The 27,890-nt window shown below is 33.9% G+C and overlaps 1 protein-coding gene across 1 annotated transcript in view; it reads right to left on the reverse strand.

Moving 5' to 3' along the window:
- Window positions 1–1,687: 1,687 nt before the first annotated feature.
- The window catches only part of LOC124363489, a 55,418-nt gene continuing 29,215 nt past the window's right edge, over window positions 1,688–27,890 (reverse strand). Inside the window, exon 3 of the mRNA XM_046818738.1 lies at window positions 1,688–1,821. Coding sequence (XP_046674694.1) covers window positions 1,703–1,821 — 119 coding nt within the window. The 3' untranslated portion in view covers window positions 1,688–1,702. The remainder of the gene's footprint in view (window positions 1,822–27,890) is intronic.

Here is a 27,890-nt window from a genome sequence, read left to right on the forward strand (position 1 = left end):
TATTATAATAAAAAAGATTAAATTAAAAACGTAACATATTATATTGAAATTTTGCTTGGAACTGTACTTCTGCATATATAAAATTATTTCTATGATGTTGCATGTCTAACCATGGAATTTGGCGGAGCGATATTGCAGCCTATCAGTCAGTAGGCTTAAACAAGTTTTCTTTTGTTTGGCGGGTGATGTAAAAATTTCTTTGATTATTATGAACCTATATAATACAAAGAATTGCAATATCACTAAAAAAATATATAGACATACACTCTTAACCGAGATCTAATAATAATAATTATGTCTTTCTTTCTGCAGTCAAAAACTAATCCTTGTAACTTCATATTTATTATTTAAACGTAAATAACGTTATAACCTGAGTATTATTATTTGAAACAAACAATAAAATACTAAATTGTTTTATACTAAGTCTATTAAGCTTCATTTTTATTTCAACGACTAAATCATTGATAGAAGGCGAACAAAGGAAAGCAATCGTGTAACAGCGAAGGTGTTTTCTACTAGGGATTTAGTTTGGATTGGATAATGTTCCCACTCCTGAGAATTCCTTATCCCTAACTCTCTCACGGATTTGAGCAAAAGAAATATTAAGTAATTCTTTGTGAATCCTTTGGGATTGATACATTATTTATGAGCAGCCATACGAAGCTGGCGAAATAAATCTCCTTTTAAAGAATAAAGGAACTCACAGCAACCCATCTAAATTTGCTATTATTATCGGTTTATTTATTATGGTCTTTTTATACGATAGCTATTCATATTTGTTGCATGATAGTATGCTATTGATACTTCCTCGCTAAATTTAATAATGTATTTAATAATTTAGATCTTTTAATTTACATATGAGTACTTCTAGCTCAGCTACCTTTAGCAACATCATGAATATTTATAGAGTTATTAGACTTACAAGTACCCAAAGCTTGCAACCACTACTACATCAAGTTCTCCCAGTTAAAATGTTATGAATTTTGTAATAGCGTTATTTAAATTTTTTGGAAATGATAAATATTTATATTGACATATTCTTTCATAGTTGTATAACAGAAATGGGTACTATGCTAATTTACTATAGATTTTACTTAAAAAGCATTGCAATTTGTTGGTATGGATATTTTATATAAATGATAATGGTTTTGAATTATTCATGACTTATTAAGGGAATTTTTAAAATAGAACTTAAATTAGAATAACAATCAAAATAATAACTTTACATTTATTTTCTTAGGTGTGGTTATTAAAAAAGTCATATGAAGGCTTCATAGGCCTTGCCGTCGAATGACCATACAAAATTAAAAGTGGAATAGTTTGTTTTTTACTCTGAATTAAGTGATTTTCTATGTATAATTTAGTTATAAAAGGTCCCATCTTTAAAATTTTTAAGAACAGTTGTACTAAATACAAAGCACGTACCCAAGGTTTTTCTGTTGATAGATTGATTACTGAAGCTGTTTCGCAAACAGATAAACTCATAACCATGGGAAGATTCTAGATATAATTATTATACACTGGTATTGTAGTTGTAATTCGTGATGTGACAATGTTGATGATCTCTAAATTAAAATACTTGTATTTACGAGTTAAAGAAGTAGATTGATGTCTTATTTTACCACGACGTGTTGTTAGGATTAAGAACACAACCAATAGACTAACGATTAAAGATGACTTAGGGACCTCTGTCAGTGTATAGTCAGGCAGGACAGGCTCGTTCAGCGGTCTCCAAAACAGCAGCTTCGCTCGACGTTGCTTGACTCTGTTGTCTTGGGATACCGCCGTACCCGTTATACTCCGTCGCGTCAGTCACACGTACTGAAACAATAATACATTGGGTTAACGTGAAGAAGATTGTGATGAATTCAAATATCTATTAAACTCCTACATGGTATTAAACATTTTCAAATCCATTTGTCCCTTACTGTATGTACCTTTGGTAAATTTCATTAATATTAGAAATTCAAGATTGATTTATTTATTTTCTTCCTAATATTAGATTGAAATAAAATATATGTTAATAGGTGAGTAATAATATAAAGTGAGTTAAGTAAAAGACGGAAATAAGAATTGTGAAATACTCATAGGCTAATAATTAAAAATAATCCAACAATGGAATAGCAAAGGATATGATATAATGTAGCAATAGAGTGATGTACAGCCCTTTTATTTTTATCCCAAATATCAATAGAGTTTTTATACATCAAAGAGAAATTACTAATAATATATGTTTTTAGTAACATGTGTTTGTTTGTTTACATTGAGCCAACATAAATGAATAACAGTACAATATTTTAAACGTCTGGTTGAAACATTATAGCTTTTACATTGACTTTCTAGTTCTTCTAAAGGTGGACTCTCAAGTAAAATCCACTAGTAGAATTTCCATAATTAACAGATAGAGTGAGAGTATTAGAGCAACTAACTCCAGTCATTGTAGCTCTGTGGTTTACAAATATTTCTTTTTAAAACGCCCTTTATTCTATAATATATACTTTCACAACAAACTAAATAAATTTATTATTTTTAATATTGCAAATAATGTTTAAATATTTGAATTCATCTTCATGATTACGATTATTTCTCAAATAACAAATCATTCATGATGATTTAATTTTATACGAATGTTTATAACAGCATTAGAGCCACGAAATTAATAACATTCTAGAGTTGCAGTTTTTAAAACAATCCAAGGATTGTATTTAAGGACTAGCATATTCCACGATGTGGATAAGAACTGCAACAACCACTGACTTAATAACTAGTACAGTACCCGACTGTCCGTGTACTTTCTACTATTCCACCACAAATTACCTGGCAATTTTCTGAGTTAGTGGGTTATGAATAATAGGAACAGTGACATTTCAATAATTCTAGAGATTATTCCCAGTAGACTGTATGTTGAATCTGTCAACAAAATTTATTCTTTAACACTGAGATACAATTTCTTGTTTTCTACAAACTTTTTTATATGCTTGGATGAAATGTCTACATTGAATGAATTGGATCTTGGAGTGCGGAAATTCCTCTGTAAAGAAGATAGGAAAAAGAAATCATGTGTACCCTAAGGGTATATTTTTGGTATAATTCTAATTATATGTATGTGTGCATGTTATACCTAATTTTTTTAGATATATTTATCCAACGGCGATGTGATGTTAGCATTACTATATTGTCAACAATTACAATGGGTATTAACTCTTATTTGAGTCTTTTATTCATTATTATTAGTTTAAAAGATGCTGATTAGCAAATAAGAAAGCGAGTTTATACATTTTATACATACATATCTATTGGTTTTTAGTTAGTCACATTTCGTGTCAGTGAAAACTGCATATATTATTGCTAAATGATTTGTCCTAATAAAAAGAATATAAATAAAATCCTGACATAGACATTGCATAAATATGTGACACTGAAAGATTCCATTTTTTATTTCTTAGCACCATTATTGTAATGGTGTATCTAGAAACAAGAACTAAATAATAGTGTTTTCTTATGAAATAAACACGTTACAGTTGAAGTAACCTTGCATACTTACGATTGCACTATAAGTGTTACCAAGAGGTCTAAAGTGACAAAAAGATCTCTCTCTCTCTCTCTCTCTCTCTCTCTCTCTCTTTTACTCCCCTCTCTCTGCTTTACCCGTGCCTTGAAATCTTACTTTACAATATAATTATCCTTAATGCCACCAGAGAAGAAATTAATTTTTGTCAAGTACATTAAGATGTAACTTTAATCTACTTATTATATATGTAATATCATTTTTCTAAACAATAAATAATACATTACATTTTATTAGGTGTAAAATAAAATAAACTCACATGAATAAAAATCTTACATCTCGTTTAGCACATTATTTCTAGTGCTTTGATGGTATTTGTATCTCTATGCCCCACCCTTACGAAATATTATGTAAAATATTCTATATCAATATATTTATTCAGATTCTAGCACACATATATACTCCGTGTATGACTTTGGCATGTAACAGAAACAGACAGCTTTTCTTTGAAGCGAGGAAAATGTAAGTTACTTGGGTTTGTTACCTTCTGTAGAAAAGAAAATTATATTCTAAGAGCCCCTCTTTTCCTATAAAATACAGTTTATACAGGTATATTGAAAAACCTTCTTCCATCACTTACCTCTGCTTGGGAAGAAGTTGTAAAGAATTACGTTACTAACGTTACTGATAAGAGTCATGTCTTTCAAAAATATAGTTCACGCCATTTCTTCCTACACGCTATTTGCGTCCTGTATTCGAAAGAGACATTAAAATACCCAATATAAACAAAAGAAACACTGTATTGCTTACTGACTGCGTAACATTTATAAACATTAATGAACACTCTCCTATAAATTCCATGGTAAATGTTACTTGCTAATTCACGTTATTTAATATTCTTGGTAAATAATGTGTATTTGTACGATTAATGTTATTACTTTTCAGCCAAACTAATCAAGTAAATAGTTGTCTGTAGCTAATTATACGTTTTAATGGATTACTTATAATAGCAATAACTAACTAGCGGACTTGATTTAATCGTATGTTCTCTGTTTATTGTACATAAAATACGTTTTTGTGTTGATACTCTTCTATGTATCTGTTTTGTGAAGCTACCTAAACATTTACTGCCTTAAAGTTAGTTGTGAAGACAAAATATTAAAAAGTTAACTTAATACGGGTATCTAGAATAATTCATTACATACCGGTGTATTGTAATAAATATTAATACATACATAATAAAAATATTAATAATATAACTAAATATTTATATTTAAAAATTTTACATGTGTTATAAAAAATAAAAACTTACATATTTTTCAAAGATGACGAAATGTATGTATAAAACAACTTAAGTTAATTAATACATAAATTATCAATTATATGATAACATTGTGGTACTAGTGGAGAAGAGTCCAATACAGTTTAATTTTATTTGGTAAAAATTCTATAATAATTTTCATGTAGTTTAAGAATGAATCACAGGGAAAACCTAAGACCATATAAACAGGTAGAACAGACAACCTCTTTATTTTAACGTCAATGTTTAAGGAGCAATTTAAATTATGATAGAGTTTTACTGGTTTTTTTAGTTTAGATTATAAAACTTATCTTGTAATAATAACTGCATAGAACAACAGTAAAATAACAAGTACTACTTATCAGTTATAATGAGGTTTAACTCAAATCACATAACAAGCTTCATGAAATAAAAAAAATTATAACAGAAAATGTAATACTTGAAATGCAGTTTTTTAAAGATTTATATTTAAATTTATATAATTATATAATATAAAAGTCTATTGGTAGCTTTTTCTGTGTTACTCATTCACGTAATAACTACTAGACCGATAGTGCTGAACATATACATTTTCATTGTTAGGATCCCTGGCTAAAGAATTTGTCTTGTTCCTATTTCGTAAAATCCCTCCAGGCTACGCTCCACTGATCTCTACTGTTGCGAAAATCCCATCGTGGTCTCTAATGTTGCATTACAGCTAAAAATATTATTAATTGAAAGAGCCTGTTAAAAGTAAACAAATTTTCTGTGTAAACAACGCGTTATGAATGAGTCACAATAGGGTTATAAAAACAGTTTTATTTTGTAAACTTACATATTCGTTCATTCTTGTTCTTTTGTAATGTATTAGGCATCACTGTATTTATTTATTTGTTCGTGTGATCTCTATACCGACTATGTATTGTCTCATACTTGGGAACGGCTGCTAGAAGAACATTCTGCAGGGTGATGAAGGACTTCCTGGATATCCTCGACGCTATACACAATTCCTATTCCCTATGGCGTCTGGCATGCACCCTGTGGTCTAAGAAGCCGATACACTCCCCCTTGTTGTTAGATAAGATCTGATTTATCTTGCACAGGATAACGCTGAAGCCTTTTGCGGAGGAATTGGCACCTGGCGTTGAAGACCCTGCCCACAATAACATCATTTACCTGTGGCTGAAGGCTTTTGATCGAGAGGGTTCTGATGATGAAGACGTCGGCGATCCTTTACCTATAACTTATACTAAAGCTGCCGCCTCCGTCTCCGGGCTACCTTCTCTGAAATCTGCTGATCCCCAAATTATTGGTTCTGCAGTCATTAAACGTCTCCCGGAATTGGCGTTGCATTGGGTCAATGGCATCATGAACTCCTGTCACTCTCTCTCTCTTGGAAAATTTCTAACACCCTGAAAGCTGGCTAAGCTCGTAGTTATACACAGAGCTGGCAAGGGACCTGCTCCAACCTGAAAACTGTAGGTCAATTTCCCAATCCCCCTACCCTCTCTAAGGTTTTAGAACAGTTTATATTGGCCAGGTTTCCTGAGAACTTCCACCATCAGATACGCAGTGATCAGTACCGCTTTCGCCGGGAGCGCCTTACTACCTCCAACTGGCAAGGTGTAACTACCCTGTTCACTACTACAGGTATCCTGGCTATTAATAAGGCTTTTGACAGGGTGTGGCATGAAGTCTCCTATACACGTTGGTTCGCAGTCCCCTGCCGCGTTAGTTGTTCCAATTGCTTCTCTCCTTCCTGACTGGACGCCGCTTCTGGGTCTCTGTTAGGACGACCACTTCCTCCGTATGACCAGTGAATGCTGGTATGCTACAGCGATCAGCTTTTGGGCCGAACCTCTTCCTGTGGTATTATAATGATATGCATCTGTTGCCAATCATCTCCGTGGCTCTCTACGCAGACGATGTCCTATTCATGGCCCTGTCGATCCGGCTGCGCCAATCATGCATTTAAAAACAGCGTCAAATACATTTATTTGGTCTCTCCATGGGTTTCTTATTGGCGGATCATGACAAACTCGAACCAACGTGAGGCGATTTGTTTCTCCTAGGAGGACTATGGCCCAGGTCTTTGCGAAGTCCTGACTGTCTAGGGTGACAGACCCCAATAAGTTACCTCGGGATGGTACTGCGCAGGCGGCTCTCGATAAAGGTTACTGAAACTCGCAGGATGCAGACTAGCCGGGCGGCATTAATGTCTCTTGCTCCGCTTCTTCGCCTCCACAAGGCTGCTCCTTACACCTTGATTAAAAGGCAATCCATAACCTACGCTAGACCTCTGTGTTACAAATAGCTGGCTGCTACCACCTGGAAACAGCTCTATCATTCCAACACACCGTTGTTCGTTTGCTATATGAAACCCCTTGATTTGCTCTGAACACTATCATGATGAGCTCCGTGAGCACCATGCTCCACTGCACAAACTGCTACGTCCAAGGGCATTGCTAGACGACACTCCCGTCAATCCTCAAACTCCACCGACCATGAACATATTCCCCATTGTTCATCTATTTGTTATAATCTTGACTCCATTAACTACACTTCAGCACTGTATACTGAAATACGCTGATACTTTTCTCTCCATCAGTCGTTGGATACATTTATTTCAGAAGCTGCTTAGAGGAGAATCACCCCGTCTAGTTTAGTTCAAACAACGCGTTATGACAACACAATCATATTCTTAATTAATTTAACCACTATTTTCAATCTTTTTATATTAACAGTCTTGAAAGCACAGATACTATCAACATTTCTCATTGTTAACCTTTTCTCCAACCGATGTTGAGAACATAGTAAAAATATCCAGATAGGAAAATTATGGTTTCGTAAAAGTATTTTATTTATACGTACGATCTAGCAAATGTAAGGTATTCACAATCCTTGGTCAGTCTGTAATACATATATAATGCTTGTAAGATTGTGGATGTATGTGGATATATTTTATTGATCAGAAAACAAAACAAAATCTATTTTAACATACACTATGGGACAAAGAATGGACAAAACATACTCAAACCAAATTAATGACAATGGCCATGAATATACAAGTTTTACCATAAGAGTAACAAATGTAAGTTGTTTTACATAACCACGACGCTGTGACTAAATTATAGTAAACGCAATTAGATAACCGCCGAAGCTACAGGGATGCACGGATAGATATGTATCCGGCATTGTGTTTACTTATTTAAACAGCTTAAGGGTATTCGCCATTTTTTTACAAACTTCTTAGTGTACATGAGTCTTTTTACAGTTACAATTTGAATTAAAAGGATATCTTTTAGCAAAGTGCATGTAATTTTCTAACAATAACTCATTGTAGAAAGTAATAAGAAAATTAATTATAAACACTAAAAATTTACAAAACTTTAGTGTTCTTAGATGTCTAATTTCATTTCATTCGTTTGCATAAATATATTGGAATACAATTCTTTTGAAGAAAATGAATCTTAATGTCGGCAGAAGGGTCTATTCTTAAGAGCTTACTGTTATCATTACTGAGATATCCAATGTAACAAAGAGACCTTTCTTAATCATCCCTTGTGCCCTACCCACGCCCTGGCGCCTTACTTTTTAAGGAGTTCTCCTGGTCTTTAGTTCTGCTGAGTCTGTAATAAAAATAAGTGTGAGTTACTTCAACATTCTTGTATTCCGTAAAAATTTTTTATTTGACATTTTTCTTCAAATTTGGATTTTTTGTAGTCAATCTTGTTTAATTGAGTCCCTCCCATTAATTAATTTGTTAAAAATATTCTATGCAATTCTCACATAGAAATTTTCTGTAATTCTCGGCAAATTTTTCTTCAAGTTTTCTGCAATCGGTTGTGTTAAAATATGATTGATGTAAAATTGATTTTGAAATGTAACAATCTAATTCGCTCAGACCTTTCTGTTGTACCTAGGCATAACAAACCGAACAAAGGAGCCAATTACGAAACGAAGATAAGCTCTTTTATTTCCGAACAAGGGAATGTCTGTTCAATATTTTCCATTTACTCGATTTTTAATAGATCCAAAACTTCTTTGTGGACTTTGTTATATTAAACATTAAATCAAAATAAAATTACATTCAGTTATCACGTTCAAGCTTTCATTTTTCATATCTGAGATTAAAATTTATTTAATATCTTTACGTTTCCTTTTCTCGTCATTTTAGAAATATTGTTGTACTTAAAACAGGGCAATTATTGTTAGAATAAGTGTTTCAAATGGGGTGTATCACATCACTTGTAGAACATATTATAGTAGAAACGTGATATAGCTGGTGTTTTTCACATAACCGATACTTGAGAATAACTTACAAGTAAATTTTAAGTACAAAGCATGAGTAACTAACAATTCAAACACTACGGAATATAGTGCAATTTTATATTGTGCATTTTAAATTATAAAGAAGTAGAATCAAAAAATATATCACATAAAGAGACTACACTCAATTTTATACAGGAAAGGTTGTGTATGATTTATTAAGCATTGATTGGAAGAGTATAAAAACGATGAATAAAATGTAAAACATTGAAATAAAATTATTTAATATAATATAAAAGCGATAAAGAATGATCATGCTCCTATAGTGTCAAAGAGATTAATTATAAATAAAGCTCCTTGGAGGAATGAGGAAATATCAGATCAATCAGAAAAGCAAACGAAGATGAAAATTTTGGATGACAAAATTGCATACAGATAATAACTGCAGAGTCTAACATACTTTAGAAATAAGCTAAATGAACTGATGATAAAAGTCAACGAAACTTTTTTATATATTGACGTGATGTAAAGATTCAAATAAATATTAGAACTGTTTGAATATAAGTGGTGTAGCAGGTAGAAAGATAGTACATTGAATGAGGAGATTAATAATATAAATATATATTTTTCTAGAATCGGATTTATATCCAACAATAGTGTAGAGATTCTTGGGTTATTCCAAAATGACTGCGCTAACGTCAAGTTTACTGTTACAGAAGTCTATCTGTGATGACATATCCATTGACATGATCAAAGGGTAAATCCACATGCGTTTACTCATTTTATAAATGAAACATTTACATATGCAGAGTTACAACATTCTGCATATATTATAGCCCTACCTCTACAAAGAATCAAAATCCGGTTAGTGTCGATCAGCTTCGGCCCATTCTTATGATAATAGAAAGAGTGACTTTACAGCAGATAATAAATTACATGGATACTTAACGAATCTTATAAAACCTTCAATCGGGCTCAGACGAAACCACAGCACATGAACTGATCTGGTTTATATGTGCGGTTATCTGTTTAAGATGCAAGAGACAAGGGCCTATGTAGCACAGTGGTTATGCTAGAATATCCTCAGGCGTTCGAATCTATCGACCATAATATGCAACTGGAGAAGTTTCACTATTTTGGATTTGGCGAGGACGACTTTAGCTGGATTAAATCTTATCTAGAGAACAGGTGCCAGGTGACTAAATTGAATACAGCCTCGTCCAGAACATAGGAAATTAAGAGGTGTGCCTCAAAGAAGCTGTTTAGGACTGATCTGTATCACTCTGTACACGGGTGATATTACTGAATCAATAATTCCACGATACACGCATATACTAATGATTTACAGCTACACATCTCCTACAGTCTTCACTCATTGCGTGTTCCCATTTCGGAAATCAATGCCGATCTTAATAGCATACATAAAAGTTCGATCAGCCTTAATGTGAATAAGTGGATCTGAAGACGCTTGGAGTGTTACTGGACAGTAATCCAGAATTGTTTGATCATGTGACTTATGCTTGCCGGGGAGTTTGCCAGGTTGAAAGGACTATACTGATACAAAACGTTGTTCTCTGAGGCATCTAAGCTGAAATTTTTTAACACCCATTATTCTCTCAGTGATTTCTACTCGTGCGTAAATTATGAATTGTCTGGTTAATCAAAATAAAGAGTACCACTGCGGGCTTTTAGAAATGTATTATAGAGAATTATTGCACGTTCTACAGATTTATATAATCCAAGCAGTTAAGTGCCCATAAGATGCAACAAGCTAAGTTCATTTGAACTTTAACGGTTTCTACCTAAACCCTTAGTCTGCTGAGCTAATTTTTCCTATTCCTCAAAACAAACTTTGCTGTTGAAATACATATTAATTGGAATATGTAAAAACAAAACAATAATAATTGTCTACATATTGTTTGTTTTAGAAAAGATTGTTATAACTGATTGTTATTATTAAAAGCATTTGTAACATCAATTTCTTGAATTTCAAAGAAACTGCCCTTATGGAAATATAATAATATGTGATAACCTGTGGTTTCCAAAACAATTCAAATAAATTAATATTTAATTCTATTTCATAAAAAAAATACAATACTATTAATATTACTCGTAATGAAATACCACAAACCGTTGCAGTCCAATATGTTGAATGCATTCAACAACCAGACCAGACCACATCTAACAGAAGTTTTAAACTCTGGAATCCACAGATTTTACAATGTAATCAGTAATAATATCTGCTATAATAATTTCATTACAGTTCCTTTAAATTGAATGACACATTGACCTAAGCAGGTAGTAAAGCATACCGTTGTATGTGTATTTTATCAATTGACATAACAATAATGTGTTACAATTTTATTATTATTATTTTATAAAACCTACCATTGTGTAGGGCCTAGTAAAGCTTGTGAATTGTGGATCAGTCGTAGACTCCACTGCAGATTATCTATGATTCTCAAGTTATACTGGCTATTTATGTTTACAAAAATGTTGATAGGGAAGCACCAAAATAAACAACAATTTTTAATCTTTATTTGAAATTAATTTATTCAAAAGTGCGTATGAGCTATAACAGCGGTTTTTGATAAACTACAAACTTTAGTATTTTTTCATTAGATCTTAGTATAAACAGTATTTTTGTTTCCATTAATTTATTATCACCACATTAAATTACAGTCTAGCTTAATATTTTTAGTATAAACCACCATTAAATATTTCAGCCAATTTGGGCTCACCTTGGCATAATGGTAAACTTAAATTAATTTGGGACTGTAAACTTTTAGTAATAGAAATTAGTTCCATTAGACAGTAAAATTTGCAAAAACACTATTCCTAATTAGGGATAAAAGTGCTGGACTTGTTCCTAACTAAGCTTCCATGGTACTTGTTGAAAACATTTGTTTGAATTAATCTGTGTTAAGAGTCCTTTAAATGAGGTACCACACACCCAATCTTCATATTTCAAACTTTCCAAAAACAACCCCCAATCTCCAAAAGTAACACGTACAGAATTTTTAGGGGGCTCAAAAATTATAAAATTGTTTGTGCACAAAGTTGGGGGTGGATTAACACTTGAAACAGAGTTTCTATCTCCACTTGTTATATTCCTACAATCAGTGGCAAAGGTGGATCGATTCACTTTAGAATATTAATTATTATCTATCGCAGAATAAAATTAAATGCTTTGCAATTTTCATGTTTAAGAAATAATATTTGTATTTACGTGTTTTTCTATCTCGTAAAATAAACTTACAAATAGCGGCCGTATACAGTTTTGAGTAATATAAAACAATGCGAAAATAAAGTAAAACGCCAAAACAGATGTAATATTTATTAGATCCAAAACGAATTTTAATCAACACATTACACATTATTTAATATAACAAGGCTTTAATGTAGAACTCGTTATCAGTTATTATGCATCGCAGAGCTAAACAAAAAACTTTTTAGGAATTCATAGTAGTTTTAAATAATATTCAAAAAAACTTTCAGAATCATCAGTATTATGCAAATTAAAGTGTTGGTAATTCCCTATAGTTTGACATATCGACATGGTATTCACATGTGAAAACTGCCTTGCTTACGATTATGCTGGAAGATATATTCTTAATTAAGATTGGTTTTATGGTTTGATAGGAAATGCAAGAAAATACGTTATTTCCCTCAAGAACACTGCTTCCGGATTCCCCGGCTTCCACGACCCACCATCAAAACACGTCAAAACATTTCGATCCCATCAGGATGTAATCAGAAGAGAGTTTAACTCGCAACCCACTATTACATTAAATCAAACTGACCTTACTACGAAGAATATATTTTTTAAAGCCTAACACTACGACATCACTTTTTTTAATCTTCTTACATGATTTTTTTTGCTAAAAACCTTTTGTTTGGAACAATTTTTAAAACTACTTTCTTTTTTCTCAATGCAAAATAATGTTTTAAGTGCAAAAAAGTGGGCAACCTAATTGGTTTCTGCATTCGTGACTCATAAAACTGAGTTAGAAACTCTCTTTAGACTCCTAGTATTATTTAATGTAGGAGACCCTGTTATATATGTAATCGGTTTATATGAGGTATTACAAAATAAACCTTTACAATTCAATCAAATAAGATTCCTTCAAACACAATTAGGTTTCAAGGTGTTTACGAGGTTTAAGGCTGCCTGAGGAAACCTATCACGTCTTCAGAGTTGAGTAAAAAGCTTGCCTCTGGCGTCCTAACCGAGTCGGCAAAATTTGCTTCGTCCCTTAAATTTTTTCAATGACTTTTCTTATGATATTGCTCCTACATTCATTATAATATAATCATAATTAAAGTAGACTTTTTTATACGATGTTTATCCTGAAGTACTCATTATTTCATAACTTGTTTATGGTGTTTTTCTTATTTAGACGTATTTTATTGAAATATATTTTTTAATATTGTGCTTTTCCAGATAGTTAATTTTTTTGTCACTATAAAACAAAAATGTTTTAATATTTATTAAAATATCAGTTTATTAATGTGTAAATGAAGTTGAAAATTTACGGAATAAAACTGCAATGGAATATATTTTATATCAGAATATATAAGAAACTTGTTATAATATATTGTTCTATCTAGATTGATTTTATGTCTATTTTATTTTTGTTTCCCTTGAACATCGAATAACTATATATTTCTAAAGCGGTTTAGATATATTATGTTGTACTTATGCCATTGAATTTTTGTACTAAAATTCACTTATAAAAATACATAATTTATTTAGTTTCAAATTAGAAGGCTATTTTAATAAAATATGTAAAAAAATAATAAAGTAAAATAAAGAAAAATATAGATGCAAAGTATAATATTTGAATTTAAAAAAATAATTTGATTACACTAGCAGTTACGCAATGCTTTGAACGCGATTCCTATTGATTAGCAGGTACGTAATAGTCATATCCTTTATAATGACGTGATACATGATAATTCCTGATAATGATTGATTGTTACTAGATGATACTCAAGTCTTCGACTTGTGTATATATGTGTGTATGTGTGTTTAAAAAAAAAAAAAAAACTCGTCGAAATATTAAAGGATTGTTTAAAGTCTTTTTCTTTTATTGTTTAAAGAAGCCTCTGCGTATCGATTTTCTGCATATAGTTTAGTTATTAAGTACACACACACACACACACACACACACACACACACACACACACACACACACACACACACACAGAATTTTTTATTGTCACTTCTTGTCCACTTCAGGAGCCATTGCAAATTAAAATATAAATGCTGTGTAAAAGACCATAAAAATATCTTTAACAACATATGATATTTTGTGCCTTAATTTCCTTATTATAAAATTAAGTTTTTTGTAAGAAATATTTTGTTTCTACATGAAAGCCTTGGGGTACACATATGAGCTGTAGAAGCCTAAATCAGTACAGCATGTGTCAAAGGATTGAATATCCTCTCTGCATATTTATGACTATGACAAGTAATCCGTGTGTGATACGTCCTTCGTCTGCCTGGAGCTGTAAACAGTAATGTAAAACCAAGGAATCTGACTCAATACTTATTCAGTGATAAGCTTTACTTTACGTGACCTCAAGTACAATTGAAACGGTTTTGTGACTGTGCGAACCCGTAAATTGTAATCGAGCTCCTGCAGAACTGTTCCCTCAACTTTTTATATTTTCACTCTAACATTTGGTATTGATTACATTTTTTAGTATTGCGTTCTTCCTCTTAACAGTTCTTATAAAATAAAAATGTTATATAAACTTAGGGCTGAACTAATGTTCCTGAACAGATTTAACGAGTGATTTAATGTATAATATTATCATTGACTATTTATATTCCAGATATCCAATACCAGAAATTCTTAAAAAAGACAATTATTTGTCATCATTTTTATATCTAAACTTTCAATAAACTTTAAAAACTGTTTCTGTACAAAAATTTTGTAATGTACTTTTTATGCTATTGCGGTTTGCAGATAGTAAACAATAAATTGCATGAAAGTGTTGATTGTGTATTTAAATTAATTTTCACCTTTCAAACAATAAGTTGTTTTTGTAAAATTATAAATTAAAATTCACTTACTGAAAAAGATACTGTACTACTGAACACAGTTATGACTAACTTTTGATGTAAGCTTAAATTTTTAAGATACATTTACAGTTTCCATCAGTGTACTACTGTACTACATTCTTGGCCTGACAACACAACACATCACTATCACTATCCTTCTACACGTTTGGCGTGACAACACTCACAGTGCCCATCACTGCTCTACTATATATATGGTTGGCCTCAATATATACAAACACATACACACACACAGCATCCACCACTGTCCAAATGCATGTTTGGCCTGACAACACAAGCAAGGTTCCAACACTGTCCTATTACATGCGTGGGCTGATATATTTAGTTTTTTAAGAATTACGCACTTCAAATAGATTTTTTGAATACTGAGCTAATGTGTCGCTAGATAGAAACACATAATACAAGGTCTGTATGTTTAAGCAAATGCATTGCTTTTAACAACTTATTATCTTATGAATTCCTTTAGAGATTAGTAATTTATAATCGTTATATTATATTAAAATTGTTTTTGCTATAATTATATTATTACTGTCTTTACGTGCCCAAGGAATAACGCAATTTGAGGATAATGATACTCAACACTAAGATGCCTGTAATTTGATGCCAGAGTTTGACCTTAACACATACTCACCTCACTAGGTCACATGAAATGAGAGATTGTTCACACAGTATAAACCAACATACTTTAGACTATTTAAAACCACATCAGAGGCTGATATCATGAGCTCTTAGGCTACTGAAATATCACATACACAAGTATTATAATTCACTATATTTATGGCAAAAAATAAATAAAGTATATCTCTTTAATCTTCAAGCTCCACCCTTTTAGATAACAGTTATGAGCTTGGAAAGCTTGCCTCCAAATATCATGTAACACTTCCTAGTGATGACGTTTATGGTTTCAATGAACTTTACTATACCAGTATCATTAAGTGTTAACATACTTATTGCCGTAATTGCTTTTTGTGTGCTAACGAAGATCATGGCACCGTTGACACCAAGCACACTCCTGGCTCGAGAATCTGTCTCACGTTTAAGAGAGCTCTTGAGGCTTCTAGAACAAAAAAGTGATGCGTGTCCTCCAAGGCAATCTCCATCGTAGTCGAGTAGCTAACGATCTTCTTTCCCAGCTTATTCTGGAAAAACAGAATCGATCTGCTCATCTTAAGCGAGTAACTATCGTGACCGGGATGGACCCAACTGGTTTCCGGACTTTCTGGGGACCACTGCCATCTGGGTCCCGAATACAAACGTGTTGGTTAAAGGTCACGGTAGGTGAGTAGAGGAATTGTATGGGTGAATGCAGCGACACAATTTTTGTGAGCTGCTATTTCTCACCTAATGTTAACAGCGGATTTTCAGAATCAGCTGGTTGACTAGAGGATATTATCTTGACCCTAGGTAACAGTAGGATAATCTTAGCTGGAGACTCAAACTCCAAGTCTGTAGAGTGGGGCATGCCTGCGACGGATGTGAGGGGTTTCCGGATTTTGGAGATGGCAGCCCGGACCGGTCTTAGTGGTCTCTAATGTGGGGAGTGCACCCACTTTCAGAAGACCAGGTTACGGACAGACCATCCCCGATGTCACTTTTTCGTCGGAGGGACTCGCAGGAAGAATCACGGACTGGAGGGTGATAGAGGATTATACCGGTTCCGATCACCAGTACATCACCTTCAGTCTCATCGGGAGCAGAATGAGCCGAATCGTACCAACTCGGGCTTCAGGCTGGAATGCTTCTAGGCTCAGTGCTGAATCCTTGTCCTTGGCGATTGACGAGGGGCAAGGAGACAGTTCTCTCTTTAGCGCCGGGTAGTACCACAGACATTGTTGACGCCACTATGAGTCTCATTGCGCGCGGTTGTGACGCCGCAATGCCGCGGAAAAGATCCTTGGGGAGAAAACAGACGCTCGGCTTACTGGTGGACGGAGGATATCGCCAATCTACGGAGAGTTTGTTTGAGGCTTAGACGGAAGGTCACCCTGGGAAGAAGGAGGGGGGGGGTCTGGTTCCCGAAGCTCTAATGCAAGAGTACAGGGATGCCCGTAGGGGTCTCAGGCAGGCGATCACGGTGAGCAAGGCCTCCAGGTGGAAGGAACTCAAGGACGATCTAAACGCCGATCCTTGGGGATTGGGCTACCAAATCGTCATGCGACGGCTAGGTGCCCAATCTGCTAGCCCTAACATGAGCGCAGCCCAACTGGAGGTAATAGTTGATGCTCTGTTTCCGTCTCACCAGATTAGACCGGAGGAGCATATCGCAGTTCGTCCCGAGGATTGTACCTCCGTTCAGTGAACCAGAGCTGAAAAGCGCCATCGCTTCGATGCGCTGTAGGAAGGCACCCGGGCCCGATGGAAATCCCAACGGAAGTACTTAGAGTAGTGGCTAGTGGTTCACCGCAGCTTGCTGCTTAAATATGTATAACCGCTGCCTGATGGAAGGCGTGTTCCCTCCTCGTTGGAAGATCCAGCGCCTAGTGTTGGTCAGCAAGGGAAAAGGAGACACCCACAAGCCCGTCCGCATACAAACCCCTCTGCATGCTGGACACAGCGGGGAAACTCCTCGGAGCGTTTGATCAAACCTAGGCTGATCCAGGCTGTTGAAGCGGCAGGAGGAACTTTCTGACCGCCAGTTCGGTTTCCGCGCGGGTTCGTTCTACGATTGGTGCTCTCGGCGAGGTTGTCAGAGCGTTCGAGTCAGTACAGCAGGGAGACCATAGTACCGCAAAAACTGGTAATGCTGGTAACACTGGACGTAAGGAAACGCCTTTAACTCGGCCAGTTGGGCTGACATGCTCGGTGCCCTACAGTCCACGTTTTTGATTCCACCGTATCTCTTGAGGCTGCTAAATAACTACCTTAGGGATCGGAAACTGGTCTTTGGAACGTTGGACGGGACCTCGTAGTAGGGAAGAGTGACGGCAGGTGCTGCCCAAGGCTCGATTCTTGGCCCAGACCTGTGGAACATCATGTACGACGGGGTTCTTCGTATGGAGATGCCGCACGACACCTTCCTCGTTGGTTATGCAGATGAAATTGCCGTAGTCATAACCGCGAGAGAGTTGGATGAGGCCCAGAGATTTGCTAAGTCTAGCTCTGAGGCGAATACTTTGTTGGATGGAGAGAAGGGGAGCTGGAGGCAGCTATCGGGCATGTTTCGCGGAGACTCTTATAGAAGAGATGTTGTCCAGTCCCGAATGTTGTCGTGGAACGCTGTCGCTGCGTTCTGCAAAAGGGTGCTAAGGCAAAAAAAAAGAAGAGAGCAGCTATAAAGCACCAGAATAGCTCATGCTGGTGGATTTTAGAATGAAGTAATGCCCATTGGGCGAACGATGGCACCCTCTTGAAGTAGTTGCAGAGATGCGTTCCCGAGAGGGTTTCCAATGCCTGGACTGGTAGGTTTTTAGTGGGTGTGAGAGTCCCACACACCAGGGCGAACACCTGTCCTGACGGTGCATAATGCATTTTCCTATCGTAAAAAAAAAAACATACTTATTGCCGTATGCCGTAAAACATCATAACCGCGAGAGAGTTGGATGAGGCGCTGGGATTGCTAAGTCTAGCTCTGTGGCGAATACTCTGCTAGATGGGTGAGCATGGACTGTCTTTGGCCACCGAGAAGACAGAGATCGTGTTTCTCACCAGAAGGAGGATAGATCCCGTCGTGTAGCTAAACGTCAACACGGAGCTCATCGATACCAAACGCTGCGTCAAGTATCTAGGAGTGAGAATGGATTCCCATATGACATTCTGGGACCAGATCACCTGTGCGGCCGAGAAAGCTGAAAGGATTGTGGCCAATCTGAGTAGGCTCACGACCAACGTCGGTGGACCCACGGAGGGTAAGCGCCGAGTCCTCATGTCCGTGATGAACTCGGTTATCCTCTACGGTTGCGAGATCTGGGCGTATGCCTTGCGGCAGAAGCGCTACAGGAACAAGGTCGTGGCGGTGCAGAGGAGAGGAGCTCTCCGGATTTCATCTGCCTATCGTACAGTTTCGGAGCCGGCCGTCCTTGTGATTGCGGGGGTAATTCCCATCGATCTTCTTGCTCTTGAGCGGAAGCGTGTCTACGATGATAATGGCACTGTCAGCCGTGCTGCTGCCCGTTCGCACACAATGGATGAGTGGCAAACTCGTTGGGAGACGGAGACTTGAGGACGTTGGTCTTTTAGGCTCATAGGTGATCTGAGGGGATGGGCCGAAAGAGAGCATGGAGAGGTAGACTTCTATCTTATCCAGCTTCTCACTGGGCACGGTTGTTTCGGCTTCTTCCTTAACAGAATGGGGAAGATCCCGAGTCCGGAATGCCAGTACGGGGATTCGGATTCGGACGATCCCCTGCACACCTTCTTCAAATGTAGAAGGTGGGAAACGGAGAGAAGGGAGCTGGAGGCGTGTTTCGCCGGAGACGCTTATAGAAGAGATGTTGTCCAGTCGCGAATCGTGGAGCGCTGTCGCTGTGTTCTGCAAGAGGGTGCTAAGGCAAAAAAGAAGAGAGCAGCTATAAAGCACCAGAATAGCTCATGTCGGTGGATTTTAAAATGAAGTAATGCCCATTGTGCGAACGATGGCACCCTCTTGAAGTACTTGCAGAGATGCGTTCCCGAGAGGGTGTCCAATGCCTGGTCCGGTAGGTTTTTAGTGGGTGAGAGTCCCACACACCAGGGCGAACATCTGTCCCTGACGGTGCATAATGCATTTTCCTATCGTAAAAAAACATACTTATTGTTCCGACATTTATGATTCAAAAAAGATTTTAATATAACCTCCAATCAGATCCTTCAGAACTCGGCTTTTACAGTTCCAATACATCTTGTGAAATCAAATACCATAATTTAATATACATAAATTAATGCTGCGTTAAAGGTAGTCACTTATCACTGACGTTGTAATTAAGTAGAAGTAGGTGAATAAGTTAACCAACTTTAACACACGCATACACAAGAATCCGCGTGCATAAGCCTTGCGTTAATGTCTACTGCTCCATGATTTAAATGAAAATTTGTATGGCAATTTAGATAATGTATTTATATATTTTATGAAAAAAATTAAGACATTGGTTCCTTATTTTATAAAGATCTTGAGCTATGATGGTAAAATGAATAAGAAAAAACAATGTTTAGCTTTAGTTTTTTCGACCTATAAGCCTTTAAATGATTGAATATATTTCACAATAACATAATTTAATAATCTATGGCTGGATATTTAATAAAATATTTTGATTTATTACGCAATAGAATTTGCCTCGATAAGTTGTTTACCGGAGTATAAATAATAATTCAACATTCTCAGAGGTTGCTAGTTAAATTTTATTTTCATTTACACTGACGTATACTTATTTGTAATGATATACGAATTGTGTTCTTAATTGATTGGGTAGGTTCAGCTTATTACGTATTTATCAAACTTTCATGAACATCATTATGAAACTGATTTTGTGACTTTATAATACTCGTATAACATAGGTAAAATGTTTTTACTAAAATATTTTTTTAATTAGGTGTAAATCTAGTTTAATAGTCTTTCCTAACAGATTATTTTAATGTATTCGATTTATTTTAGTTTTTATTGTTTCATGCCAATTTAAATACGTGTATTAAACTGTGTTGTTTCACCATGTACACGATTCTACACCTAATGTTTTTACGTCCTTTCTTCTTAAACTTTTTAGTCTCAATCGCGTTGTAAAACTTAAATTCAATTAGTGGAAACGGGCCTTCCACTTATATGGAACAAGTTTGTGGCTTCGCACGGCGATCTAATTTAAAGAAAAGTCTTTTGGATCCCTGAAGTCTGAGACTGAAGTCCCATATTACTGTTTTAATATGGGACTCATGAACTATTCCGTCAAATAATTCTATTCCTCTCCAAAGCTCTCTGGCATGGTATTGAGTAGCCTTTATGATTTCAGTACACTTGAAGTACTTTAGACTAGTATGTAAAGAATCCCAAAGTTGAAGTCATTAGCTTTGCACTTAACGTACTGGTATAATAACTGATGTTTCTTTAGGCTATATAGTTTAGAAACGGGCTTAGGCATATTTTATGCACATATTATGCCAGTGTACCTGATTAAAACTTCAGATGTGAAATAAGCTAATTTCTCTTATTTTAGACTTTGCGCTTGTATCAGCACTTCTAGTTCCAATAAACTGTATTTCCGACGTTACGATTGAGTTTGCCTTGTTTCCCTTATCAATAAAATATATATACCTGCATACACAGATCTAAGACGTCTACTTGAGTAATAAAGCGTCTACTTTCGGCCATAGTAAATTACTTCTAGTCTAATAGCAATTTTGTCTTTGATATCTATATTAGAGTACTGGACAAGCACTTACAATCGCACTTAAGTTAATAATAATAATTTATTTACCAAGCATATAGTTATAAGTCGAATCTACATATTTTAATTACATTGCTGTTTCCAATTTCATACACAATCGGCTCCCCTAGACTTAGCATGACTAGGGCTACCTTCATAAGATTACACGTAAAGACAAAATTTATGCTGTCATTTTCATGTATGTAAAATATTTCATTTAAATTACGCGCATGGAAACTACTGCTAATGAAGTTTTATTATTTTTAGTTCCATCATTCTACACAAAGTATTGACACCCAAAAGCCTACATGCAACATAGATATTTACTTTTAGATTTATAACTAATCACATTAACATACACTATCATCAGTTCTAGCCATTATAGTACTTACTTGCATATAATATATATAGGTGTGCATATATACACTTACACATATACAAAAAGAAACCAGCTAATACAGTACCCAAGTTAGAGACAATATTACTAAATTCCTCGTAATTTAATGCAAAAATTTACAGTTAAACATATTTATACTAAAACCTTAAATTATTTTAATCTGCACAAATTTGTGGTCTGCAGCGATCCCCGAAAAGATTGAAATGCTGTCAAGTGTTGTTACTATCAAGCTTACTCTATGCTTTTAAGACTATATATGAATTGAAACAAATTTAAAATTAGAATAGAATTAATTAATATACGATAGCTTTGTCATAATACAATGTTTACATAGGAAACTTAATTATATTTAAAGGGCTCTTTCAACAGACAACATGTGATTGTATCAATGAACTTTGTATGGACATTTTTGCAAGTGTAGAGGCTAGTAGGGCGGATCCCTGATGTCTAAGAGTAAAGTCCTTCCTTAGTGCGCCTCTAGAGCACAATATGAAGGCGATAGGTGATCAGTATTGATAGTGAGTCGCAGTAGTAATATTTTTCCACCACCGCCCTCATCTCAGCATCCGGAAATGCTCTGCAGCGGTCCATCAGAGTTAGTCTCGTGATAGAGAACTGCAATATTCCTGTATTTTTATAACAAAATAAATCAGTTGTATTTAACATAGCGACTGTCTGGATATATTGTAAACAAACAAGTATAACATTACTAGCGCACAGAGTACAATATCCTACATATTTTAAAGTTGTAGAATATAAAATAAAAATTTGGAAATACTAAATTAGGCTACATGCTAACGTTATTGTTGTATATATTTTTTGTTTATTTTTGAGTATTAAATACAGTTTTACGGAAATATGAAATTGCAATCAGGGCAAAGACTGAAAGCATTCATTAATTCTATATGTAAAGTAAATAAACATTCTCCAATCCAAGTATTTTAGTTTGATTCAAAAAGTAAAGTCGTACCCTTACATACGTTTTGTGTAATACTTTACGTATTACGTAATAAATGTTTAATAATAAATGTAAGTCACACTTCTTTATTGTACAGATGTAAAATTAATTATTAACTGACCCAGAATGTAGTTATCTAGTCGATTTAATAAGTACTAACTTATTGATCTCAACACACTGACTATAAACTATAATAACATTATTTATGTAAAAATCAAACAAAGTATCCTAACCTAAGCTGCTTTTAAGTTACTGTATTAGTATTGAAATAAACATTAGTGTGAAATATAGGACATATATTATTTTCTCAGGAACTGTTAGAATGTTTTTATGACAACAAGTAGTTTAAAAATTAATGTGTTTGAAACTTCGCGAAAGCCTGTAGTTATCTATTACTTTTTCTTCCTTTTTTTAATCGAATTCCACCAATTTTTAAAACCGTTTGCACTGATGTGTAGCAGTTTTTAGAGTTTAAGACAATGTGTCTTCAATGATGCAGAAGTTCCAGAACGATCTTTCGACTTCGGCTGGAACTTGTCTCTTTCAAATTCTACCATAGCGGTGGGTCTTTTTGTGGGTAAGCTTGAAAAAACTCAATATCAAGAAGAGAGCTGTTTCTGACGGCTTATCCCGTATAGTGCTTGGGTTTTGCAGCCCTTTACTAGTTCCTCACAAAACCCTTCTTTTTAGGGCCCCATTAGAAAGAGGTGCTTTCCCGCCTTTTTTGAAGAAAACCTTCCTGACACCTGTTGTGCATTCTCAAGTAAGGCGATAAAACTATATATATATATATATATATATATATATATATATATATATACATATATATATATATATATATATATATATATATATATATAACGTTATTGTTATATACTTGTTCTTTTTTATTGGTATTTTCCAAAAACGTTTAATGGTATTATTAATATTGTCATATTTATTATTGCCCTTGTTACTCGCTATTCGTTCTATACTTTTATTTTGTATGATTCTCATGTTCAAATTGCTCACAGTGTTTGATTCCTTCTTCTTCAGAAACATCTGTAACATTTATTCTAATTGTTTGTAAATTGGTAGAGTACAGTTGATAATTAAATAAATAAGTAAACTAGGGTTTCTTTTTAACCCCGCTCGACCTTCTTGCCAACAGCTGCCTTAGTGTGACACTCTGAGCATACGATATGTATTATATGTAAAAACATTTATATCATTCTTAATTTAAACGTAATAAATAGAATATTATAGCTGCAGAGTTTGGAAAGCAAGGACTTGTGTCTGGCTTACATAATACAATATTTATACTTTGAGTGAACGTAAAAAAGCTATAAAAAGGACTTAAAATAATCTTAAACATTATAATTTTTATAGAATGAATCTTTGTGCCTCAAGGAAAGCAATATTTTGTATGTGCAATTTTGTTGACATTTTTACAAAGCAAGCTGTAAGATGTATACATCTATTATATTTACTTATGTTTCAAAGTTATCGTAAGGCTTCATCAAAATAAGAGTAATTTCTCTAAACATGTTACGATATTTACTTTACGATTCTTATTGTCTACAATATTGTCTACAGTCTACAATATAGTTAAACTGTTACTGACATCGTTAGAACTGTTTCATCAAATATCATGGAACATTACGCAGAAATTTGAGTTATTTCATTATTTTTTACAAGAACTGTTTACTCTCCGAGCTAAGGTTTTGAAACACTGCTGATTAAAATTAAAGTCAGGATATGAGAATATATTTAAATGGCCATAATTAATCTCAATAGTACTGTTTATGCTATTTAAAGGAATATACGTTTAAGTTTAAGTATACCAGTTCTGTTGTTTAAGCAATCATAATCTTATTCATCAAATTATAGATGTATGTATTTAGGTATAACCGCACAATATTCATCAGATTATAGATGCATGTATTCAGATTCAACCGCACACTACTACTTTAAATTTGTACTGTGCTTTTTAACATTGAGGTTAATTAGAATTATTGATTAATTAATTAACCAAAATTAAATAAATTTTGCATTAATTAACCATACAAGACACTATTTTCGGACAATTGGAAGTTTTATCTAACAAATTAAAACTAAATATGTAGTCACATTCTAAAGGGAATACCATAGAACATGTTTCCAAGCTAGATTCTTATCAGGTCAATTATTTTTGGTCTTGGTTGGTTGTGTGTTACAGGTTACAGCGAGCGGGCAGATTGTGAATTGTGTTTATTGTTTTGTTTATATCTATAATCAGTGTTATTAAGTGCATGGTGTATATATAATGTGTATGGCGTTGACACGAATCATTGATGTGTTTTTAATTGCATTGCTTCGTAGCGTTTCAGTGTCTTTTGTTCACTTTTACATAATTTATAGTTATGCAATGTGGATGTGGATTACTTATCCATCTGAAGAAGACATCATATTCCAGATCTTATAGGGTAGTAATACAAATATTGTGGTTTTACATTACAATTGCAAATTTACTGATTTGTTCGTTCGATCATTTGGTTTTAAAAACTTATTTCAGCGCTTATTGAAATAGCTATTAGTTGATTGTAGTTGCCTATTGAAAGTGATTTCTAATATGCTTTAGTATTTTGCTTCATATTACCCTAGTACATTACTTTCTATTTATTCTCAATATTATACGCGCTAAAACTTTTTAAAAGCAAGCAGAGATCATGAAACATGACGCATAGTCACCCTTAAATTTCGTTCCGTCCGATAACGATGTTGGTAACGACCACCTCCACCAGCTAAGGAACTCCACGTCATTATCTGTGGACATCAGTTTCGCTCTTCATCAATCACTGACAAAAACACAACGTAATCAATAATGTTCTTGTCAGCTGCCATAGATAATATCTGAAAACTCTGTTACAGATAACAGTTTTTGACAGTCACAAGACATTCTGGACTTTTTTATTGGTACGTATGTGCTTGTAATAGCTCATTTTATGTAAGATAATAATAAATACAGATATTATTATTGAGATATGAATATAATGACATACACACATTGTGAAGATAAGAATCATCTCACAAGTGCTTAATGATTAAAATAAACACCTACGCAACTTTATAAGGTTATCAATCTACATTGTATATAATTCTACAGGAACCAGAATTTAGGATTATTTAAAATTTTAAACAGATATTTTAAGGAAATATTTACACTTTTATCAAATTCCTAAAATTTCAAATATTGCACACTAATATTTATACTGTCTGGATTGTATTAGTACAAAATGCAGATTTAAAAAAATTATAATTGTATCTCATATGATTATTCCAACTCTCAACACAAATATATATTGTGTATAAAAGATATAACTACAAGGCAGTGTTAATAAAAAATATTTGGAATTCTTAATTTTAAAGATATTTATTGACTGTATAATCTTATAATGTATCAAATTGTAATATAATAAATCTGTATAATTTTGGTATAAAGAAATATACCATCAAAACGTCTCACAATTTGACTACGCATCTAGTAGTTACACGTTCCAAACAAAGACATACGAATCTTCAATAGCTAGCGCTCGTCTCTCTTGGGAGTAGAATGAAAATATAGATAATTTTTCTAAGTAAAATGAATAAAAATTTTCAAATACCAGGATAACAGCAAGGTAATCTATCTAAGAGTACGCTTAAATTACTCACTTTGTATCAAATAAAGAATCCAATCAATGAGATATGCTGATTCTCTTGGTTTTCCTCCGAAAAATGACCCTTAAAATTAAAAATGCTACATCTGTAAACACATTCACGTTTACTGTATTTTTAAAACTATATTTTCCAACCTGAATGGCAGAATATCTTTGGCTATGTAAATTAAATAATTAATGAAAACTTAAAGCTTAGACCTCGTACTTACAACACTTTCGTGGTACAGAAACATACAATTAAATATTTCAACCATTATATTTGACAGTACAGAAACTAAAGGATGTTTCCTCATGAATTTGTAAGATGTTCCAGTTGAGAGAACAAGTGAGTTGAGCTAGCAGTGTTATCCCCTTATTGTATTCAAAGAGAGCATCGTGAGGAACATGACGCGTTCACTCTTCTGAGCTTTACTATTACTCATTTTATTTGCTGGTTAAAATATTTTGCAATAAACAGATAAAGCAATTGTCTGTGATTACATTAACCGTAGTTTCCCACATAAAACATAAATAAAAAAACATGCTATTATAAGATATTGCGTACGTTCCAAAATATTGAAATAATAAAGTCAAACTTTGAAATCTCACTTTGCAAAATATACTAAAATTAAAAGCTTTGTGAACGAAATTACATGAAAATGCAATTATGCTTATCTAGATAAATCAATGTAATTTAAAGTACACTCTAGACTATTTAACTGCACCGTATTACGAGTAATATAAATTAATTTTGGGACACAAAGAACCTGAATAAACGTTTTAGTTTCGTAGCTACTGAAGGAAAATCATTTTCGGTTGAGGTAATCCCATAATACCCTCACACTATTTTCTAATCTACTTCCTGTCCACATGTACGGAACCTCGGGTTGTGTATTCTTCAATGAAATATTCTTGATATTTTGAAAGTGGTTGTTTCATTATTACTAACATTTAATTTTATGTAATTTTTAAATATATATTTTTCTAAGTTATCTCACCTCCTTGCACTCTCATATGAAATTATACTGAATATTATAATAACCACTAGGATGATTGTATCATGCCAATTAATTTGGTTTATTACTGTTGCTGTTACTGTTTGAAGGAGGATTGTACATATGATATCTAACTACCAACACTTTTTATTAACTAATATACATTGTTATCAAGTCGATTCATGATATTATTTTTATTATTAAAAACTCTGTATTACGAAATTGTAAATTTGTTTTATAAAATGAATCCAGACCAAAACGCATTGAATTTACCACTTGAAACACGCTATATATTGTCAGTTAAATTTCTAATAAATTGGGAATATTTCAATAGTTTTTGTTCTTTTACGTAAAAATTATAACGAAAGAAAAATATCATGTATATGATAACTGTGGTTCATACGTATCATT

Source organism: Homalodisca vitripennis, chromosome 5, assembly GCF_021130785.1.
Source record: "Homalodisca vitripennis isolate AUS2020 chromosome 5, UT_GWSS_2.1, whole genome shotgun sequence".
In the NCBI taxonomy this organism is placed as follows: domain Eukaryota; kingdom Metazoa; phylum Arthropoda; class Insecta; order Hemiptera; family Cicadellidae; genus Homalodisca; species Homalodisca vitripennis.